The sequence below is a fragment of the Thamnophis elegans genome, chromosome 1, assembly GCF_009769535.1.
Source record: "Thamnophis elegans isolate rThaEle1 chromosome 1, rThaEle1.pri, whole genome shotgun sequence".
In the NCBI taxonomy this organism is placed as follows: Eukaryota; Metazoa; Chordata; class Lepidosauria; order Squamata; family Colubridae; genus Thamnophis; species Thamnophis elegans.
The window spans coordinates 90,439,741-90,462,142 of NC_045541.1; the positions used below are offsets into that span (position 1 = coordinate 90,439,741).

General features: G+C 40.8%; 1 protein-coding gene across 1 annotated transcript in view; it reads right to left on the reverse strand.

Annotated features, from left to right (window-relative positions):
* LOC116518963 (spondin-1) overlaps positions 1–22,402 on the reverse strand; it is a 340,455-nt gene that overhangs the window by 307,053 nt on the left and 11,000 nt on the right. Inside the window, exon 2 of the mRNA XM_032232542.1 lies at positions 15,592–15,698. Coding sequence (XP_032088433.1) covers positions 15,592–15,698 — 107 coding nt within the window. The remainder of the gene's footprint in view (positions 1–15,591; positions 15,699–22,402) is intronic.

A 22,402-nucleotide genomic window follows, 5' to 3' on the forward strand; every position in this document is an offset into this window, starting at 1 on the left:
GAATGAAGCTGTACTATAATGGAAGGGTTAAAATTTGACAGTATGTGTGCAGAAAAATAGCCATCTAAATTTGCCAGAAAGATCATAATGCCTCTAAATGTATGAGTGATAATGGTGAAAACTTTATATTCAGGTTTCCAATAGAATGGTCTCCATCAGATACCATCTATCCCAGTGCTTCTCAATCTTTTCTTCACCAATGACCCTCTTTAAATATTATGGCCATGGACCATGGCCACAGACCATCAAGGCTTAACTCAAGATTCAAATCATAACATTTTTTCAAGACTTCACAGACTGCCTGTGACAACATCACCACACTCTAGGGATTCACAGACCACAGATTGAGAACCACTGTATTTAGGATTTTGCCTGATACTTTATTACGATAGTGTTGTGGTTTAGATGACGAGCCACTTATATGAGAACAGTAGATAGCTGCATTTTTTTACAAAAATGTCCCAGCTGCTGTGGTTTGAAATTTGTTAAAAATTACCCAGAGATCTTCAGGATTGAAAGAGGCTGGAAAAGGATGAAAAGCTATTTTCTATATATTTTGTTGATTTTGGGAGATTTACAATTGAATATTTATTTTAAAATGTCAGAAAAACAAGAACACAGGAACAAAAGAAGCTACATTATACCAAATCAAGTTAATATTCCATCTAGCCAAATATTCTTGATAATGTCAGGCAGTGGTTCTCCTAGTCATCAACTGTACATTTTTCTAGCATTTCTTGGGATTTATGAATTTAGCCTGGGACAACTTGTATATGAAGTATATGCTTTGTCTTTGAATTACTATCATTCTCTAATGATCCAAAACACCAGATGGCATTGGCCAAGCCTGTTTTCTTTAGAAGACCGTCACTGCATTTTTTTTCAAGTTTCTGGAGATCTATTTTCAGAGTAATTCTTATAATGCTGCTTGTTTCCACAATTATGTTACTGAGATAACATTCTCCATTTTCAGCTCTTTTCGACCATTAACAAGCAAAGAACCTTTAAACCCTTGAAAAATGGGGCAGCAAAACTGAGCATCTAAAAAAGCTTTCAGCTTTTGTACACAGATGCATGAACAGCTGGGCTTTTTAAAAGATCAAGACCTCTTTGATTTATGATTAATGATTGGTGACCAGACAGAGCTCCAGAATATCTAAAAGTAAACCACACTGCAAAAAAGGCCACCAAATGTTCCTATAGATTGTAGATTAGATCTCAAGCAGAGTCATCTAGCTCATATGGATATGCAAACCTTATGAAGTTCTAAAACTCATAATTTTTTGAGGCCGTAACTCAAAAAGCTTTAGTATGTCTCCCTTTGGACTATTGGTTGGAAGTTTAAGTTTTGACAGTGTCCTAAGCACATATATTACGAAGAAGTTGCTTATCAAGCACATCTAAATTATATTAAAGAAACCAAAATATCTTTACAATCCCCAAGGCATGTCACAACTTTTGAGCACCCCTAATGTTTGGAAATTGAAAGTTGAAAAATTTGACACACCCTAAATTGGGGAAAATTCAATCACAATGTATTTAATTTCATTATACAATGTATATACAGTATTTCCCTTCAGAGTTTCTTCAGTGAAAAAGCATTATGGGGTTCTAAAATTGGAACTTAAATTTTTAAATTGGGTAAAAAGGTAACGATTAAAATATATAACAACATAGAAAGCAGACACAGATTGCTTATAAAGCTCAGTTGTGGCATTTTTAAAAAAATCATTAATTTATTGACTGACTGAATTTCTGGAATGCTCTATTTCAACACTGCAAAAGGCCTGGAAGATAAAACATCCTTGTCTGCCACTGGAAATATAGTAAAATTGAAGCTAGTTGTGTCTCATTGAGAATGAAGTGGCACCAATGAAAGGAATAATTCCTGGCTACCACCTGCTACAATCAACACAAGAAAGCATTTTTGCCAGGGTTCCTGAGGTCAATTTTAAGATATGGGAGGAAACATTCTTTCCAGCCCACAAAGATCTCTATAGTTTTACAGCCATGCAATTGAATGAATGGGTGAATCAATCAATCAATCAATCAATGATCATTAAAACTTGAAAATGAGCTGGAAGCCAGTAAGATTTGACATTAAGGTGGCACCATTTGGTCATTTTATTTGTTTCAATTAATATCCTACCTTAACATGCTTTTTAAAAAACATGTGTGTGCGTGTGTACAGTTTATGATTGTACAAAATGGGAATATTTTAATTTAGTATACTCTGAGTTTAATGTAAACATTTATTTAGAGGCTCGGAATGAGGGACGCGACCACAGGGTGAACAACTAACAGGATTTATTCTAAGATAAGTATAACAGCGATTCGGTTTGTAACTAGCCCGCCAAACCTTATATACTCGGGCTTCAACCAATAGGAACCTAGACTTCAGCCGGCAACAGCCTCCCTCGCGTCCTAACCAATCCAGACGGAGGAGGCTGTTGCTGGCCAGCACGAAGGTGCTGAAGTATCAGAACAGCAGGGCCATTTGCATGGCTTATACATATTAATGAACCTATGAATATTCAATATCCCTTCCCCCCAGTTCCGCGCATGCTCCGCGGGTGGAGCATGCGTAGTCCTGTAAGTAGGCGGGGCGGTGCCGGACCCGCCCTGATCTACGCAGTTCTCCACTAGTCGTCGGCGGAGGAGGACCTCCTTGTGGTAGCTCCTCCCGGAAGGGGGTGTAGCTCCAAGGCACGCCTTCTTGGGATGGCCCAGAAGGAGGGCTCAACTGTACTGGTGAGTAGGGGCGAGGTGGCGTGTCAACTGTGATAGTGTCGTGTTTGGAAGGCGTGTCGGGAGGGAGGACCCTTAGCCTAGGTGGGGACTGTTCTGCGGCGGCTTGAGATGATTGTGGAAGTTCCCGGCAGGGGGCGCTCGGGCAGGTTGGGCCTGGTGTGGCGAAGGCCCACCGCGTGTTTCCTCCGGATTGAGTTCTCGGTTGTTGACAGGAGAGGCCTGGAGTGGCGAAGGCCTCAAGCTGGTTTCCCGGGCAGGTGGTGCCGGCATCGGTTGGGTCCGGGCCGCCGGCTGGCGGTGGGAGGCGTCTCCTCAATTGATCCAGGTGACGCCTCCATTGGGATCCGTCAGCCAATCCGACTCTAAAAGAACACGGGCCTGTCAGGGCAGTCACAGTGGCTGGCACCCATCTAGAAGGCCCCGAAAATGCCCGGGCCCATACCGCGTCCCCTAATTTAAATGAACGGGGAGGGATAACCCCCAGGTTGCTCGGCTGATCCCCTGAATACAACGGATGTAGCCGGTCCAGGGGAGTCCGCAGACGCCTGCCCATCAAGAGCTCCGAGGGGCTTCGGTTGGTCGTTGGGCAGGGAGTGGAATGTTGGCTTAGCAGGTAAGCCGCCACTTTCTCCTGCCAGTCGCCCCGGTCCATGTGGCCCAGTGCCTCTTTTGCTGAGCGGACCGCCCGCTCCGCCCGGCCATTGCTGGCCGGGTGGTACAGGGCTATGGGCGCATGTCGAATCCCTTGCATGGCCAGAAACTCCTGGAACGTGGTGGACATAAATTGGGGCCCGTTATCAGAAACAATCAGGTCCGGCAACCCATGGGTCGCGAACAGCCTTCTCAAGGCCCGGACCGTACTCTCAGCTGTGGTGGAGCCCATCAGGACCAGCTCCACCCAGCGGGAGTAAGCGTCCACCACTACCAAGAAATTCTGGCCGTGAAAGGGACCGGCAAAATCTAGGTGGAGGCGTGACCATGGGCCTCTCGGAGCCTCCCACTCACGAGCCGGCCCAGCTGGGGGATTAGGCCTAGATAGTTGGCAGGGGTTGCAGCGGCCAACATAGGCCGCTATCTCTGAGTCCAGTAAGGGCCACCAAACATAGCTACGGGCTAATGCCTTCATTCGTGCTATGCCCGGATGATCCTTATGGAGCAGGGACAGGACTTGTGGCCGCAGCGCGGTGGGGATCACCACTCGATCCCCCCAAATGAGGCACCCCCCGTGGAGGGAGAGCTCCGCCTGCCGGATTTTAAAGGGCTTGAAGCCCTCTGCCACCTTGTCCAATGGCCATCCCCTCGAGACCCAGGAAGCGACCTGGGAGAGGATCGGATCGGCCTTGGTGCAGGCCGCGACATCTGCGGCCGAAATCGGGAGACCGGAAGACGCAATGGACAGTACTGAGAGACAGGGCACTAGGGCGGTGTCGGTCTCCGGTAACGGGCAGCGGCTTAAGGCATCGGCATGCCCCAGCTGCTTGCCCGGACGGTACTGCAGCGTATAAGAATATGCTGCAAGGAACTCCGTCCATCTAGTCATTCGGGGGGAGAGGATGGGGGGGGGGTCGGCTTGTCACCTGCCAAAAGCCCAAGGAGTGGCTTGTGGTCAGTGACAAGGGTGAAAGGCCGACCGTAGAGGTAGTCATGGAACCTCTTAATCCCGGACACTGCAGCCAGAGCCTCCTTGTCTATCTGGCTGTAATTACGCTCCGCCGAGGAGAGTGTCCGGGAGTAATAGGCCACAGGGGCCTCTAAGCCATTTGGGAGGACATGGCTTAGGACGGCCCCGACTCCATAGGGGGAGGCGTCACAAGCTAACGTCAGTGGCATCCTGTCATTGTACTGGACTAGGACTGCCGCTGACGTCAGAGCTTCTTTGACAGCCGCGAACGCATGCGCTTCGCGGCTCCCCCAGCGCCAGGCCGCAGATCGGTCGAGCAACCGATGCAGCGGCTCGGCTAGTGACGCCTTGTGCGGTATAAAAGGGGCGTAAAAGTTCAGGAGCCCTAGGAACGCCTGCAGCTCCGCCTTGGAGGTGGGTGCAGGGGCGTTCCTAATGGCAGCTACCTTAGAAGGTGTGGGGTGGATGCCTTGGGCGTCAATCATGAAGCCCAAGAATTCCACTCTCGGAACAGCAAATGAACATTTGCTGCGTTTCAGTTTTAAGCCCGCGCCCCTGAAACGACTGAGGACCTTCCGCAGTACTTCGATGAGTTCTGAGCGGCTGGAAGCAGCGATCAGGACGTCATCGAAATACGGAACCACGCCCGGCAGCCCATGGAGCAGCCGCTCCATCAGGCTTTGGAAGATCCCCGGGGCCACGGAAACACCGAATTGCAGGCGGCGACAACGGAAAGCCCCGCGATGGGTGACGATGGTTTGGGCAGCCGCCGCATCGTCATCCACCGGGAGCTGTTGATAGGCCTGCGCCATATCCAGTTTGGCGAATGTGCAACCCTGCCCCAGGGAATGGAGCAGGTGTTGCACTACAGGGACTGGATAGGGGTTTGCCTGAAGGGCCAAGTTGATCGTCGACTTGTAGTCGTCGCAGATCCTCACCGACCCGTCTGGTTTAATTGGGAGAACGATGGGGGTCTCCCAAGGGGAATGATCAACGGGCTCGATGACTCCCTGCGCCAACAACTTATCCAGTTCGGCGTCAACCTTGGCCCTTAAGGCAAAAGGCACCCTGCGGGCTTTCAGCCTAATGGGAGCAACCTGAGGGTCTAAACTTAAAGATATGGGGGTCCCCCTGTAACAGCCTAACTGGCCGTCGAAAACGTCCGAAAATTCCCTTAAGGTGTCTTCGAGAGTGCTAGGAACCACCCGGTGGACCCCCCAATAGATAATCCCAGGGCTGGGAACCAGTCCAGGCCCAGAAGGGCCGGCAGGTCATCCCTGACTATGAGGATGGGTAGCTTCCCCTGGAATTGGCCATAACGAACCGAGATAGGGAAGGATCCCAGCGTAGGAATCAACCTCCCTTGGTAATCCCTCAGGGAAACCTCAGATTGCCTTAGGCGTTTCTAGGGCACTTTAGGGCATAGCTTGGCGAAGAGAGACCAGGGCAGGAGGGACCGAGAAGAGCCAGAGTCCACCTCCATCCGGCACGGCTGACCTTCCAGCTGGACGGAGGTCGAGACCTTCCGAGCCCCTGCAACGGCTTGGCTCGCCGTACTGTCAAAATTAGATGGTTGACTGGTGGACTGGTAGCAATCTTCCGCCCTCTTCGGTGGCCGCTGCTGCTGGCGGCGCGGTTGCGCCTGGGAACGGCCAGGAGACTGAAGGAACGAGGGTGCTGGCAATAGGGCCCTGCAGACCTTAGCCAGGTGGCCTTCGCCCTTGCACCGGTTACAGATGGCATTTAAAAATGGGCAAGCCTGGCATTTATGACGGCCTCCGCAACCCCGGCAGGGCACTGCGGACGCCTGTTGCGCTGCAGGTTGCGGTTTTGGCTTCCTCTTAGGCACAGTCCTCATCTGGGCCACCACTTCTTCTTCTGGATCCTCATAAGCCAGGTCGTCCTCGACCATGTGGGCTTGTGGCGATGCTTCAGGCGGTGCTCGTTCAGGTGTGGCAATCTGCAACCGCTCAATATCGGCCGTGGACTGCTCAGATAGTTCAGCGGCTCGGGCAGTTTCCACGGCCTGAAGTAGTGTAATTCGGTGATTTCGGAACATGCGGCTCCGCAGGTTGACATCGCGGACCCCGCACACAAACTGTTCCACCAAATTTTCCTCAAGGTTGGAGAACTCGCACTGGGCAGCCACCATCCGCAGAGCCTCCAAAAATTGGCTGATTGATTCATTCTGTTTTTGGACTCGTCTGCGGAAGGCAAAATGGCGAGCGATGACTGAAGGGGTAGGTGCATAGTGATTCTTCAATCTGGCCATGAGTTCGTCCCACCCCAGCTTGTATGCTGGCCGTGGGGCTGCCAAAGCTCTTGCTGAGGCGAACATAGATGGCTCGCAGCATGAGAGGAAAAAACTGCATTTTTCCTCTTCGGTTTGAGCCTGATTTTTGGAAGCGATCAGGTAACATTCAAACCTCTCCATAAACCCCTCCCATGATTCTCCGGCCGAACCAAAGGGGGCAAAAGGAGGTAGAGCAGATGTCATCCTGACGGTCGTGAAGGGAGAGATACTGAGAGGCCACAAAAAAAATTTTTTTTCCTCTTCAGGCAGAAAGTGACATTAGCTTGTGACGCCTCCCCCTATGGAGTCGGGGCCGTCCTAAGCCATGTCCTCCCAAATGGCTTAGAGGCCCCTGTGGCCTATTACTCCCGGACACTCTCCTCGGCAGAGCGTAATTACAGCCAGATAGACAAGGAGGCTCTGGCTGCAGTGTCCGGGATTAAGAGGTTCCATGACTACCTCTACGGTCGGCCTTTCACCCTAGCGCCGCGGAATCACTGATCCCACCCTCGTCGCCAGTTTAGAGGCTCGGAATGAGGGACGCGACCACAGGGTGAACAACTAACAGGATTTATTCTAAGATAAGTATAACAGCGATTCGGTTTGTAACTAGCCTGCCAAACCTTATATACTCGGGCTTCAACCAATAGGAACCTAGACTTCAGCCGGCAACAGCCTCCCTCGCGTCCTAACCAATCCAGACGGAGGAGGCTGTTGCTGGCCAGCACGAAGGTGCTGAAGTATCAGAACAGCAGGGCCATTTGCATGGCTTATACATATTAATGAACCTATGAATATTCAATAATTTACATTATTTTTTTCTGAATTTCACTACATATCACTACATATCATCATACATAAGCTTCCTACGACCAAGTCCCAAACATGAATGAAGTGATGGACTCTTCATGGGAAATATAGGAAGGAGTTACAGCTTTATCTAATGCAGAATAATTTCATCTAATGCAGATTGGGAGATAAGGATAGAAGAAGGAGCTCAAGGACTGAAAATCAAAACCCAAGTGGAACACCTTACCTTCTTGGTAAAAGACAGGGGAGTAGAAGGGCTGAAGCTGATCTGCAGCTAACATCATTTGACTTTATTGACTTGGAAAGAGGAACTGAAGAGATACAAATGCTATGGATTTCTCCCACTTCTATTTCAGCTGCAAAATCAACTTCAATAATACTTTGTTCATCCTCATCATGGTTTGCAAGGTATTTGAGAAGTACGGTGGAATGAAAAGATTGTGCAAAATTCAGTTCTAAATTTTAGAAAATAAAATTATGTAGCATGCTTACATTTCACACCCTTTTTACACTTCCAACTTTAATTTTAATCTGTACTTAGCAGCAGACACAGAACATTTAAAACAGGGCTGTCAAACTCCTGACCCACCGGCCAAATGCATCACGTACTGCCCATGCCTAAGCCTGGTTTAGCAAAGGGGGGAAAAGTCCTGATATGTCACGTGATGCCACCGTGACAACGTGAGTTTGACACCCCTGATTTAAAGCATGTTCCTAATGTTTGCATTACTTCAGCCACCATTGTATCATTACCATTATCAGCAGCAGCAGCAGCAGCAGCAAACAGCAGAAAAATACAGAAAAGAGAACAGGAAAAAAGTTTTGAAATCTAGCATAAGAAACCTCTACTATCAATCCCTTCTCCATTTCTTGTCACAAACCTCATCCCTTTTTTCAGGAGAATGGAAGAAGACTTATTAGCATGAGATGAATGCTGGGATAATCAGTGATACTATTAAGGTAAGAATCCCAAACAATGTGTATCATACTGAAGAAGAAAATTGATTTATATTATTATCCTCTAAAAGGGAGAGAGGTGACATCAGTTCCAGGAGTGGGATTCAGCTAGTTCACACCACTTTGGGAGAACTGTTTGTTAACTTTCTGAGCAGTTTGGTGAACTGGTTCTTGGAAGAAATCATTAGGGCAGCGAAACGGTTGTTAAATTATTTTGAATCCCACCACTGATCAATCCATTACACAAGTTACAACACAGGAAGGCTGTATTAATGCTGTGATAGCCATACCAATATTGAAACAACTGCCTTGAAATGCTGTCTCAGAGTTGCATGGCTGCAGCTGAACATGCCGAAGTGGACTTAGCCTACCAATTCCTTAAAAAAAAGTTTCCTATAGAAAACTGCTTGCAAAATAATGGCAACCTACCATGGCTCCAGTTTAATGCATCATTTATAGGCACTCACTTTTCATCTAGTGAAAAGAGCGACAGTGCAATGGCGATGCAAGACTAAATAGCAGAGAAGTGGACACTTAAATCTTTAATAAATGCAGAGATTAGAGCCAGGTGTTAATTCCAGGAAAAGCCTTTACCAGAGGGTTTGCATGTGCAAAGGACAGTGCCTTCTGTTTTATGCCAAAAAGGTATGAATTTAGCTATTCAAAAACTTTTAAAATATTTAACTGCCAATTAAAATGCTGATTTCAGCTTCTTACCGGAATAATAAAACTAATTAAATGGCTTAAAAATTATCCCTCCACTGAGATCCATGAGCCGTTTGGAAATATTTAAAAAAATGTCTTTTCTGCCAACTCTCATCTAAGTTCTAAGGTTGCAAAGTCAACTGAGTTGAGTTGTGGGATGGGATGCAGGAAATGCAGTTAGGCCTGAAGGCCAGGTCCTTGTGAAAATGTCCTTTTCTTGCCATTGCTGAGAACTTAATTGGATATTACCACCAATAGGATTTTAATGGTAGAAATGCACCCAACTGTGGCAAGAAAGAAATAAACCAATTTTATTGCAACGGAGAAATTATTATTAAGTTGCTTAGAAAATGAACCCCATTACTTTGTGCTTGCTAACAGCCGTGTGATGAGTTAGTTCTAAACTTTTCCTACTCTTCTCAGCTCATCAGAGCAGCATGCGTTGGACTGAATTCACAAAGTATATGTTTCAAATGTTACCATCTCCTATTTCTATGTTGTTTTACAGAGGTTTCATGTCTTGTTAGGCATAAATCTCTTCATATTTAATAATTTAATAATGAGATTGCTTAACTTTCTCCATGGTTCCCTGTCAGTCGTTCAAGGGGCCTAATCTAATTTCCACTTATCTATACCACAGTCTAAGTTTTTATCCTGTGGAAATCTTACAGCAAAATAGATGTAATTTTGCTTCAGATCTAATCTGAATGTGCTTGGCAAGTTCCAATTTTTGTTGATCTATCCCCTCAGCTAGAGGAGCCCTTCCTCCACCCCCCTTTTCAGGGGCACTTCTATAGAAAGGCAGAATTTAAGAGCCATGCCCATTTTGAAAAAACAAAGTGAAACAAAACAAGGGCTGCACCACTGGTTTTGGCTTAAACGCCACAGCTGGACTTCAGAGATAGCAACCTTAAGCCCCAGGTGAACAATATAGCCATATTTTGTGAGACCCTTGGTCTAATTTGCAAACAAACCATTCAAATTGCTACCAAGAATGAAGTACCCCTTCCCCAAGTGTTGTAAAAAGAAAGGGAAAGAAAGAGAAAGAATGCTCATTTGAACTTGCCTCTAGCTCATCAATCAATTGGGGGCCACCTATCGTGTCCAAAAAACAGTAGGATCTGAATCCTAGTGTCCTTTAGAAAATAAAAATAGCCCCTCTGTTTTATTTAGAGGGCTGGTCTCTCTTTGAAGAATTCAAGCCAGTTTTAAAGAAAATATGGGAAACAGAAAAGAATATTTGCAGTTCAGGGTTGAACAATGCAGTCCTTAGTAATTTTTGAACTTGGTTGTTTGCTTGCAGAAGTTTTATTACTCAACAAGGTAACATCATCAGTGCAAGGCAATCATCTGCAAGCTCAGAGATCAGCAAGTCTCTACAAGTATAAGAAAGTCTCAGGGTCTTTTTGCCATGGCCAATCAACCATTAGGAAATTAAAGCATTAGGAAAAGACACCAATATCTTCTGGCCTCAGTTCTTCTTCTTCTTTTTTTTTTTTTTGTAATGACAAATGTTAGCCATTCTGGTTTAATAGTTAAGGTACCAGTCTAGAAACCAGGAGAGTGTGAGTTCTAGTCCTACTTTTGACATGAAAACCTGCTGGATGGCTTTGGGCCAGTCGCTCTCACTCACCCAAACTCATCTCACAGGGATGTTGTTGTAGGGGAATATAGGAAGATAAAAGAGTAGTAGATTTGTTTGCCACCTTGAGTTATTTATAAAAATAATAAAAGCACAATAAAACATCTTTAAAAAAAACAATAGATTTTAATTTTATACATTATTATTCTTTCTCTTCCCTTTGTACACTGATTTCTATGCCACCTACTCCATAGACTGAATAAATCTTCTTTTACATTGTTTAAAAATGACAGATATGCACCTATCAATTAGCATACAAAATAATGCAAATTTCTTCTCTCTTTTTTCTTCTTTTTTGTGATGTGTTTTTTGACGCGACACATGTATAATGCCATTTTCTCCACAGCCACATTTGTTTGGCAAATCTAAACACTGCAGAGGAAATTTTGGCATCACATTAAGTAACTTTCAGTAATGGGCTGATATTATTTATTCTATAATCCTAAAGAAAACTCTTGAGTAGCTTTCCTACTGAATCCAAGCCTGAATACACAGTGCTCAGAAGGCATTCTTCACCCTAATTACCAATATTAATGTTTTTTTTCCAATATTTTCCTAACTTTAGAGAAGGAAAATGAAAAAAGGGAACTTATTATTTCTTCATATAAACCTATCATGAATACAAAACCAGGCTTCTGCCAAAAATTACAGCTGAAGTTACCTTTGATATTAAATGACAGGCAGAATAATTTGTCTTCTTCTGATGTCATTAAGATCAGCAATTTATCATCTACCACCAAACCTCCATATCAGTGATTGTGGCCTATGGCAACTATTGTAGTCAAATGTGGGAAACTAAATTCATGATTGTTCAACAATACTAATACATGACACTATGTTTCAAAAAGTAAGAAGGGGGTAAAAACAAGATTATCTGAGGTTTGGAACATAAAATATATTAACTGCATGTCTAATATGCTCAGAATACATTTATATTCTGTCCTACCTGGAAAAAGAAATTATGCATAGGAGACAATGAAATTATTTCTGTCATCTGCTCCTCTAGTGGCTCTCCAGAAATAGTCAGTGATATATATTTTCTAAAGTGCTTAAAAACATGTCACAGAATTGTTTATAATGATAAATCTGTAAGAATAATAATCTTTTTCCAATCTTCCCAACTCCACATTATTAACTGTGGATAATATTGCTATCATCAACAATACATCTATTTTTCACAGAACAGCTATGGTGAAAATTCCAGCAAACATTACATGCTCTGCCTTGCTACCACAATTTGTGAAATGCTGAAATGATCCAGATTTGTCAAAAACATCACAGGCATAATGAAAGTTACAGTGATATATTTTTTAGGATTGTTATCAGATGGTCTGACTGCATCTTCACTGTGCAAAAACAGAAAAGAGACAAAAAGGAATTTTATTTTATTCCTGATAGTCTTCATGTGATTGAATTAATCATTAGTGCTTTTCATCAACCTCAGACAATATTAAAATATAGCAGAAAATATTGGCTGTTTGTAGGAAGGGGACATTAAGGAAACCACAATGATAAAAGGGGGATCAACACCCCCTTTTTCATATATGTGGCTAGATTAAAACTTTCACTATCAGAAGTGTTATTTCCAATATTGCACTCCACTAAGAAGCAGCAAGAGAGGAAACAGGTCACATATAATTTATAGCAAAATGATAGGCAATTTTACACAGACTGCAAACTATTCCCCATTGGATCTGAAGAGCAGTCAAAAGATGAAAAGGTCATTCTGATTGAACTGAGAGATATGCCTTGTTAATCATATTTTTTAAAAAAAATGTTATTTTCAGGAAAAGTAAAACTGAACATTAATTGAATCTATAAAATTGCTTGGTATTTGGACATGATAAGTAGGCTTTTGGAGAAAACTTTGGCCAAATCAGCTTTATTACTACTTCTTAGTCATATTCTAATTCAATCAAAATTGTATTTTTCCAGCTAATGGGCCAAACAAGATTAGAAATTGTTTATTTTTTGCTTCTTCCATAGTTACATCATCCTTCCAGGATATCTTTGTTTGCTTTCTATTGACTAAATCCAGTCAAAATGTGGTCCAGCCATTTTTACTTCTAGTTCTAGTTCTGTAACTGCAGTCTATTAAGACAGATTTTTCAGATTCTCATTTAACTAGCTACATCATTTTGACAAGCCCGCATTCTTAGCCAATCAAAATGAATATCCCAGAATCTCAATACTCTGTTTTTCCTTCCCAAGGTTTTCAGAAAAGAGTAATTCATAAAAATATTTCATTTGAGGAAAAAGTGATGCTCTTAGTGAGATACGATCAAGACTACTGTTTTCCCCCCCTAGATAGGGCTGTAACTTATTCTTATTCCAAAAGGTCACACCAATCACCCCTTATTCAGATGAACCAGAATAAAATAGAAATTTTCTCAGGAATATGTTATAAAGAAAAGGCAAGTAATTAGCAGTGAAGTCTTAGCCAATGTAGTACAGGAAAATGAATGCCAGAGAGTTGTGGTACTACAGGTAGTAGAGAAATTCCTTGATGAACCCATCTATCTCTGTTTTACACCTCTTTTCTAAAACACTCAGAAGAAACTCAGAAGAAAAATAATCTTTGAATCCTGTCTTCCACCTGCAGGAGAAAATTTTATCTCCAGTTGGAAGCCTAACCCACAGTTTCACTCTGACCCAATGTGTTTTTCCTGCTAAATTAGCAGACATAATTAGTTAATTAATAATCCATTAATTATAACTAATTATAATTCACAATTATTCATTAATTAAAATTAAGAATTAATTCAGTAAGAATAATACAAGGAAGAATATAAATCAGGTAGAAAGGGAAGAAGTAATGAACAATAGAAAACAATGTATCCATATTTCCTTTTGGGGGGGATTCTTTTCTAATTTTCAACAATGATGTTGCCCATCCCCCACTTTTATTTTTACCAAGAAAAAGTCTTTCTAAAGCAAATTCTGCTCCCTATTCTTAATGAAATCAGACACACCAAAAGTCTATTAACACCAGAGTCACAGTGCTAACACTGATTTGAGAACTTAATTTACTTCGCATTTTATCTTTTTCTTCGTATTTTGAATAGAATTACTAATTTCCATTTAGCTAAAATGATTAGAATCTTCCTGTATTCCTGATACTTCCCAAAGGAGTAATATGAATACTTCAATCCTATGGTTTTATGTCTGTCAACAAAGACTAGTTTAATGGAAGAGATAGTAATATGTGCTTCAATTCACCCAAATATATTTTTAGAGATTTAGAGATTTTAGAGATTTATTAATATTTGTAGGCCGCCCTTTTCCCTGAGGGGACTCAGGGCGGCTCACATAAAATAGGGGAAGGGGAGATACAGACATTAAGATAAGACATATAATAAAATAATAAACAACATACATTCATCATTCGGGAGGGGAATTATCCTTGTCCCCAGGCCTGACGGGCGAGCCAGTTCTTCAAGGCTGTGCGGAAGGCCTGGACGGTGGCGAGGGTGCGAATCTCTACGGGGAGCTCGTTCCAAAGGGTCGGGGCTACTACTGAGAAGGCCCTCCTCCTTGTAGTTGCCAGCCGACACTGGCTGGCCGATGGTATACGGAGGAGGCCTAATCTATGTGATCTTATTGGTCGCAGGGATGTAATTGGCAGAAGGCGGTCTCTCAAGTATCCAGATCCACTGCCATGTAGGGCTTTATGGGTGACTAATAGCACCTTGAAGCGCATCCGGAGATCGACAGGTAGCCAGCGCAGCTCGCGGAGGATAGGTGTTATGCGGGTGAACCGAGGTGCACCCACAATCACTCGCGCGGCCGCATTTTTGGTCTTTAAGGGTTAATTAGTGATCATAGTGTATATTAAGTGATTATCCATGAATCAAGTTCTTGCCTCTAACTAGTAATATTAAGGTCAGGAATTAATACTACATTCTTTGATACTTTATTTGCAACTTCAGATAAGTACATATTGTTTTAGTCAGTGACTAAAATCCTAAATATTAATTTGATCAAAGCTTTGTGAGAACAGCTGATTAGCAGTATCACTGTACTTTAATGATTCAATTTTCTTCTTCCTGCATCCTAAATTCACTAGAAGTGGGACATGTAGTATCCTTGCTTACTCTGTCCAGAAGGAAATCATTGTTGTTGCTACACAAAATTTTTTGGGTTTTTTTTGCTTAGACTTGGCATCATTAGGAAACCTAGAACAGTATTATAATTGTTTTCTGAGAAATCTCTAAGATTTGTAAGAGTAGTCATATCTGAGTTCATTAAGTACAGATCTTGTGTATTTACTTGGAAGCAAGCCACACCGAAATAATTCAGACTTACTTCCAAAAGATGACAGCTGGATATCTCCTACAGAGATTGTGTTAATCTCACCAAGATCAAATGAGAGTTGCGTACAGGAAAAAACAATGGTGTCAAAAAAATAAATAAAGGTCAACAAATATTTGAACTGCATTCATAATGGCTGAGTACCAAGGACAACCTGCAAATTCTTTGTTTGACAAAGTAGTTAAGACTACAAAATGTATACCTTGCTTGGGCTCAAAAATCCCACTAATTTCAGTGGGAAGGATTTCAAAGTAAACAGACAAAAGATAGTATTACAAATGTAAGAATATAACAGCATCTTGTTGTATTCTATAGTCTACTTACAGTTCTTTTCTCATATTAATCTTACTTGATTAAAGCTATAATATTTATTTCATTGTTACAGAGACAATTTAAGGTATGGGTAATGTATATAAAGAAAGATATGGCTCCTGTTTCCAGACAGGAAGTCATCTTCTAGTTCATATTTCTAAATCAATAGTTCAAAAGACTGTCCCTCACCTGGAAAGTACCAGCATGGTCTTCTTCTTTGTCTCCTTCTTTGCCTTCTTTCAAAGCAATCAATGTGAATCCACGAAAATAGGCTGGTGTAGCTGCAGATAGTGTTACTGCAAGAGGGAAGGAAGAAAAACACCACATTTGAAATCCATAAAATTGTTTTCTCTTTAAAAAAAAATCCCAAATCATGGCTACTGATCATTCCAGAATCAGGGTGTCTTCAAATATGGAATCTTCAATGGATTTTTCTAAAATTGAAAAAGAAAGCCATGCCATCAGAGAATAGTTTTAATCTAAGTAGATAATGTTATGATTAACTCTTTGCAAATACTGTGGCCAGTGGTGGAATTCAGCCAGTTCGCACCTATTCAGGAGAATCGGTTGTTAACTTTCTAACCGGTTGTTGGAAGAAATCTCCTTTTGTTTTTTTCCCCACTTTACAGGGCTAATCCTGCAAGGAAGGCAGGAAGGAAACATTCTGGTGTTGTTTCTAGCCTAATCTTTATTGCCCTGCTTACAGAAACTGCCTCTCTGGTTAACCCTTATTACATTGTAACAGCTAAGATAACCTGAATGACATTGAGTTGGCCATGCTCACACAGTCACATGAACACCGAGCCATGCCTGTCCAGCTGGTCATTAGGGCAGAGAACCAGTTGTTAAATTATTTCAATCCCACCATTGACTGTGGCCCTGGAAAATGTTTCATGTTGTCTCTTTTTTATAAACTGAAAAAAGAAGAATATAGTCATATGTTTTGCAGAAAGCAAGCCTCATCTTTTAAATGGAATATCAAATATAAATTGAACACATTCCTGCTTCCCCAACTGGATTTCCCTTCAAAGATGCTCCCCTAATTCTCCTTGTTATAGCCCAGCAACAGCCTGTGCTGCGCTCTAATTGGTCGGGTCAAAGCACAGCCTGTGATTGGTGGTTGTAATGACAGTTAAATGACAGTTGGTACCTGAGAGTATAAATACTGTGACAGTTGTAACAGATTCTGAATCGCTGTCATCTTCTAATAAACATCTTACTCTCTGATTCCATGGCTCCTGCGTCTTTCCCTCAACATATTTAACACTCCTAAGTAAATTTGATGAGATGCAAGGAAGAACTGGGCATTGTTTAATTAATAGTACTACTTCTGGTAACAGAGATATTTAAATGCACCCCTTTTCATGCAAGTACATTTCACATGCCACGTGTTACTAAGATTGCTTCCATCAATATATTTTCAAACTTGTCTAACGTTCTTTCTCACTAAGGCCGGGTTATTCTCTAGTGTAAAATATATTGAAGTAGAAAGGGAACAGAAATATGGTGAACATTTAAGCTTTCTTATGAGAGAGCTCAAAATGCCCATTATCCACAAAATCAATGCCAAGAAACAGAAGGCATTAGAGATGAGCAGATTTGATCTCAAAAAGTTTTCCTGGAGCCCAAGGAAGAAAGTAGTGTCTGTCTCTGCAACCGCCATAATGCTGTAGGTGCTACATGGTACTTTTGGGAGACTAAGGCTAAGTAGATGAGACAGAATGTATATACAAAGATTGAGAAAAGTTTCACTGAGAATCCACTGCCACTTTTCCCATTTTAGCCTAGGTATCCAGAGGTAAGTCCCATTAAGTTCAACAGAAGTACTTCCCAGGAAAAAGAGTAAAACTATAATCTCAGTGGCTCTGCCACATACTTTACCATTCAGATTATAGGTTTTTTTTTTTTGAAAAAAAACAGTGCTTATTGAAAGTAAACATTCTTTTAATTGCCTTGTACTTCCTGCTGCCAGGAGTTCTGGCAGCTGAAGATATAGGCTGCCACCTTCAAGCACTTATGCTGAATTAAAATTAGTCTACATGAATTACCTAAATAAATATTAATAAAGATATCACAGAATACAAAAGTGAAATGCATTGTTAGAATTAACTTCTGATTTTAGTTATGAAAAGGCACTGACATTTTACTTGCACCATTACCATTTTCTCAACGGATGCTCAGTTCATATCACACTATGACACAATGTGGCTTGTTTGATTTTGGCTTAGCATGTTCTACAAATCTATCAAATTTGCCCTAATATATTGGATAAAAACTATTGAATTTGTAATTTTTAAAGAACTGTGATTTATACACTCACCCATAGCCAAATAAGGAATTGAACCTGAATATATTCAGGTCTAATCTAACATTACAACTATTACTCAAAGACCCAACAACAATAGCTCTAACTCACTCAATGACAATACAAGATGCTAAAGTTCACAATGTTATCTATTCCTCTTTTAAGACTTTACAATATTGTCCAAGATACAAGAAGTTTCAGATATTAATGATAGTCAGGGACTCCTGTCTGAAGATTGAGAATTCTGCTTTGCTTAGCATTGCACTAATTTGTGAATCAACTGTTCTATATAATGCCATATACGTCCTAGATCATGGTATCACATTTGTCACTTCACTATGCTGTCATGTGACATTTTGCAACATTTTCCCCATTTGCAAATCTGGGGTGGGTGTGGCCTGAGTGTGACACATCTAGCCAGTGGGCCATTCATTTGAAACCCCTGTCCTAGATGGCTAGGTTGCACATGTGTTGATGAAAAGCTTGAAAGAGGATGGATCTTCCTAGCTTTAATACAGCTCATATTACCACAATCAGAAGCAATCTGTTGTGCATTTTCATTGCCACACTTGCTGCTATAGCAATAAGTTGTTGCAGGATGGAGCCTTCCTTCCTTGACTAATATGACTTTCCACCCTATATAGAATAATCCTGGGTAGTTCACAGAAAGATCAATAAAACATAAAAAATAAAAAAATAAAAACTGCATTACACTGCACTGCACTGTACTAAGCTATACCATCTGAGCAATTGCAAAATGTTCTACCATATTTTTCAGAGTATAAGACCACCAAGATTTTGAAGAGGCAAATTAAAAAAAAAGATTTTGCACTCTACAGACCTCCCAAAAATGGCCGTTTTTTGTCAAAAAAGGGGGCATGAATAGCCCTTAGGAGACTTGTAGAGTGCTCTGGGGGGGGTAAGCCCTCCCAAAAATGAGCAAAGGTGGCCCATTTTTCACGGAAACGGGCATTTTTTGAAAAAAAAGGGGGGGGGGAGGGGTATGCATAGCCTTTAGGAAACTTATAGAGTGTTTCTGGGAGCTGGAGTGGCAAAATTGAGCAAAAAACAGCCTTTTTGTTCCTTTCTGCCCTCCTCAGCCCTCAGCAGCACTTGGAAGTCTCCTAAAGGCTATGCATGACCATTTTGGTTAAGGGCGCAGGATTTTGGGAGGCCAAAAATGCTGTATTCAGTATATAAGATGCACCCAGAATTTCACCCTCTTTTTTGAGGGAAAAAAGGTGTGTCTTATACTCTGAAAAATACGGTAATTTACTGGACCAACTTCAAATTTATATATTCAACAAATGATAATGATGCCTTGGTAGGAGATGTCCTAAGTAATTTACCAACTCCAATAAATGTTTCAGAAAAGACTTTTTTTCAGACAATATGAAGATTTTTGTCCCTGAAAAATAATTCTGGTTTAAAGTTTATTCAATATTTTCCCTGTTTTTTTTGTGATTTTTAAAAAAATAAAGGATTTTATGTAGGTGTGAATGAAACACCTACAGTTGTCTATATGACATGTCTAAAGACAATGTTGCTAATCTCTAAATACTAAAGTTTGACCTCAGCCTCATCTAACTATTCAATATAATACACCTGCAATTTTCACAAATGACAATGGCTTGAATCCAGAATCTTCCATCTAAGGAGACAAGGTTCTTTCTCTCTGTGAAAGATGTCTAATCCAGCAAGTAATTACTGTCAATTGAATGAAGGTAACATTTGCTCCTCTAACTGCATCTTTTTTTATCTACCATGACACCTGAAACTCTGGGTATCACAACTAAGAAGACCCTTCCCTGGATAATTATCTATCCCCAGATGTTGTCCATGAGCAATACTTCAAGCACAGATATTCCAAAAATCTCAAGAGATCGTTCACTTATTAATATAACTAACTAGAGAAAGCAACAGATGATTTGAAAATTATCTCATTGTTAAAAAAGGCCTTGGAAAGTAGACGTTTTAAAAAATGTTCATAGGGTGGATATTTGTTTACATATCCAGTAAATGAAACCCCTCTACATGAATTATTTAAATAAATAGAGATGATCATCTGGGGATAGGGTAGCTTTCAATGCTTAGCTCTAAACTTTATTTTCAACCAATCTAAAACCATCTAATATGGGGTCCTTGGTGCTCTCTGAGCTTGGTTGTTTTCTTGCATACATATAATTATCAAACTAGATAACTTCATCAGTGTTTCTGCAAAAAAAACAAAAAACCCCACAATCTCTTTAAGAAAACAACCAAGCTCAAAGAATATCAAGGATTCCACAGTTCAATTCTGAACTACAAATAATTCTACTCTATCCATATAATATGTCCTGGGAAGAGCCACTGAACAACATTGTATTTAATGTTTGCTGAACTGCACTACCCTAAGTGCCATTCTTTCTAAATACAAAAAAAATAAAAAATGATGTCTGAAAGTTTAGATTTATAATATAAACAAATACTAACATTAAGAACTAGATAACGAAAAATAAAAAAAACTAAATCAAAGTACAGAGAGAAGGAGAGAAGAAAGGAGGGAAGGAAAGAGGGAAGGAAGGAGGGAAGGAGAGAAGGAGAGAAGGAAGGAGGGAGGGAAGGAAGGAGAGAAGGAGAGAAGAAAGGAAGGAGGGAAGGAAGGAAGGAAGAAGAAGTAGGATTGTTGTAAGATAAGATGGGTTTATGGGATGGTAAGAAAGCAATTTCAAGTATATTGTAACTGTAGGGGAGAAAAATTGTTACAAATACATATTATTAATAACAGTTATGAGATCATATAATTGTGAATGTATATATGAGAAATAAAAAATTTTAAAAAATCAAAGTACAAATAGGATTTAATTTTATACCAGGAGTCATTTAGGTTAATATTTCCCATTCTCATCACTTCTTGTATAAATTCTGTTTTACTTATAAGAAATACACAGATATTTTCCTTACAGTTGAAAGTGATAAAAAAAACCTCTTTTCTTCCAGACTACAGAGCTACAAAGCATCAATTAAACAGAGTAAGACAAAATGTTAAGAGTGCATTTCAGAAGGGAATAGATCTCTGCACCCTGTATTTTTATACTTTCACTGATCTGTGAACCTTTGTACTTTTGGTCAATAGAAACTCAAATGCCACATCAAATTGTTACAAGAGTGGGCTGACAAGGGAATTTTTTTAAAAAAGCTTTTGACATAGAATGGGCAGCATTTTCCAATGCTAATGAATCTGGTGGCAAAAAGCTATTTCTTTAAAGAAGACAAGGGATTTATAATGGTATGTACTGCGCATTCCAACATTCTGCTGGAAAATCACTCAGAATGTGTATTCCAGCCTAATTTTAATAAAAATTTTATTCAACATGATTCAGTGTTTCCACTTGCAAGAATCATGTTATCTGACCTTGTTCTAATGTTTTTTGTCTATGAGTAAAAGCTATTCTAAGTATTCATGAGTGATATGACTTATTTCCCAATGTTACCATCTTGCTGAAGGCGTAGTTTCCCAGACTTATTAGATTACATGAGTCTAATGTTATTAGACCTCTTCTCGGTCCTTCCTGTTATAAAGAAAAATCTGAATATATGGATATTAAAGGTCAAAATCCAGTCACAGCATTTCACTATCAAAATGTCTCTGCCTTTGAAAGTAATAATATATTCTTTGTAAAAGTCTGACTTATAGTTATGAAATAGAATGTAGCTAGAACTTAATCTTTCCATTCCCATAATATGTCAGTTTGTAATAAAGCTGAAACTTCGCATATCACATCCTTTCCCTCTTCTCCATTATACCTTTGAAGAAACTAAGTCTTCTTCAGCTTCTTCCAGTGGAAAGTCAGTGGAAAGTTTCATATTAATTATTTCAACAACTTAGACTATAAGCCTAACTAAAAATGAATGAATCATTCTTGACTTGCTGGAGCATATCAAGAAAAAGAAATGAATGAATTATTGATGTCCACGTGACATGATAAACTAATCTCACCTGACATTCTGGGTTTCTGTGAACACTTGATTAAATCTAAATGATACTGAAATTTGCTAATTCCCACTTTCTCTGTCTACTCCATTAGCAGCAACTATTAAGTTCATTAGAATTCCAGATTGCTGATTTGAAATTTCCAATGAGTTATCCTAAAGATATTTTTTTTCCCAAAAGAAAACTGGACTGTTCAGTTGCCTTTTGAAAAAACCACCATTGGAACAACTATTACTTGGATATCCAAATATCTCCATAGACATTCCAGTGAATTAATTCTACGCAGTGTAATTACCATATTTTTTGGACTATAAGATGCACCGGAGTATAAGTCGCATATAAGATTTTGAAGAGGTAATTTTAAAAAAAAGTTTTTGCACTCTGCATGCCTCCCAAATTCTCTGCATGCCTCGTTTTTTGCAAGCAAAAAAGTGGGGGAGGCATGCAGAGCTTTGGGGGGGTTGTAGAGTGCTCCTGGGATCTGGGGGGCAAAAATGAGCAAAAATGGCCCATTTTTGCTCATTTTTACCCTCCACCAACCACCAGGAGCACTTTGTAAGCCTCCTAAACACTCTGCACGTTCATTTTTGCAAAGGGTTTCGGTATAAAACACACAAAGATTTTCACCCTCTTTTGGGGGGGAGGGGGAAGGTGCATCTTATACTCCGAAAAATAGGGTAATTTACTGGACCAACTTCAAATTTATATATTCAACAAATGAT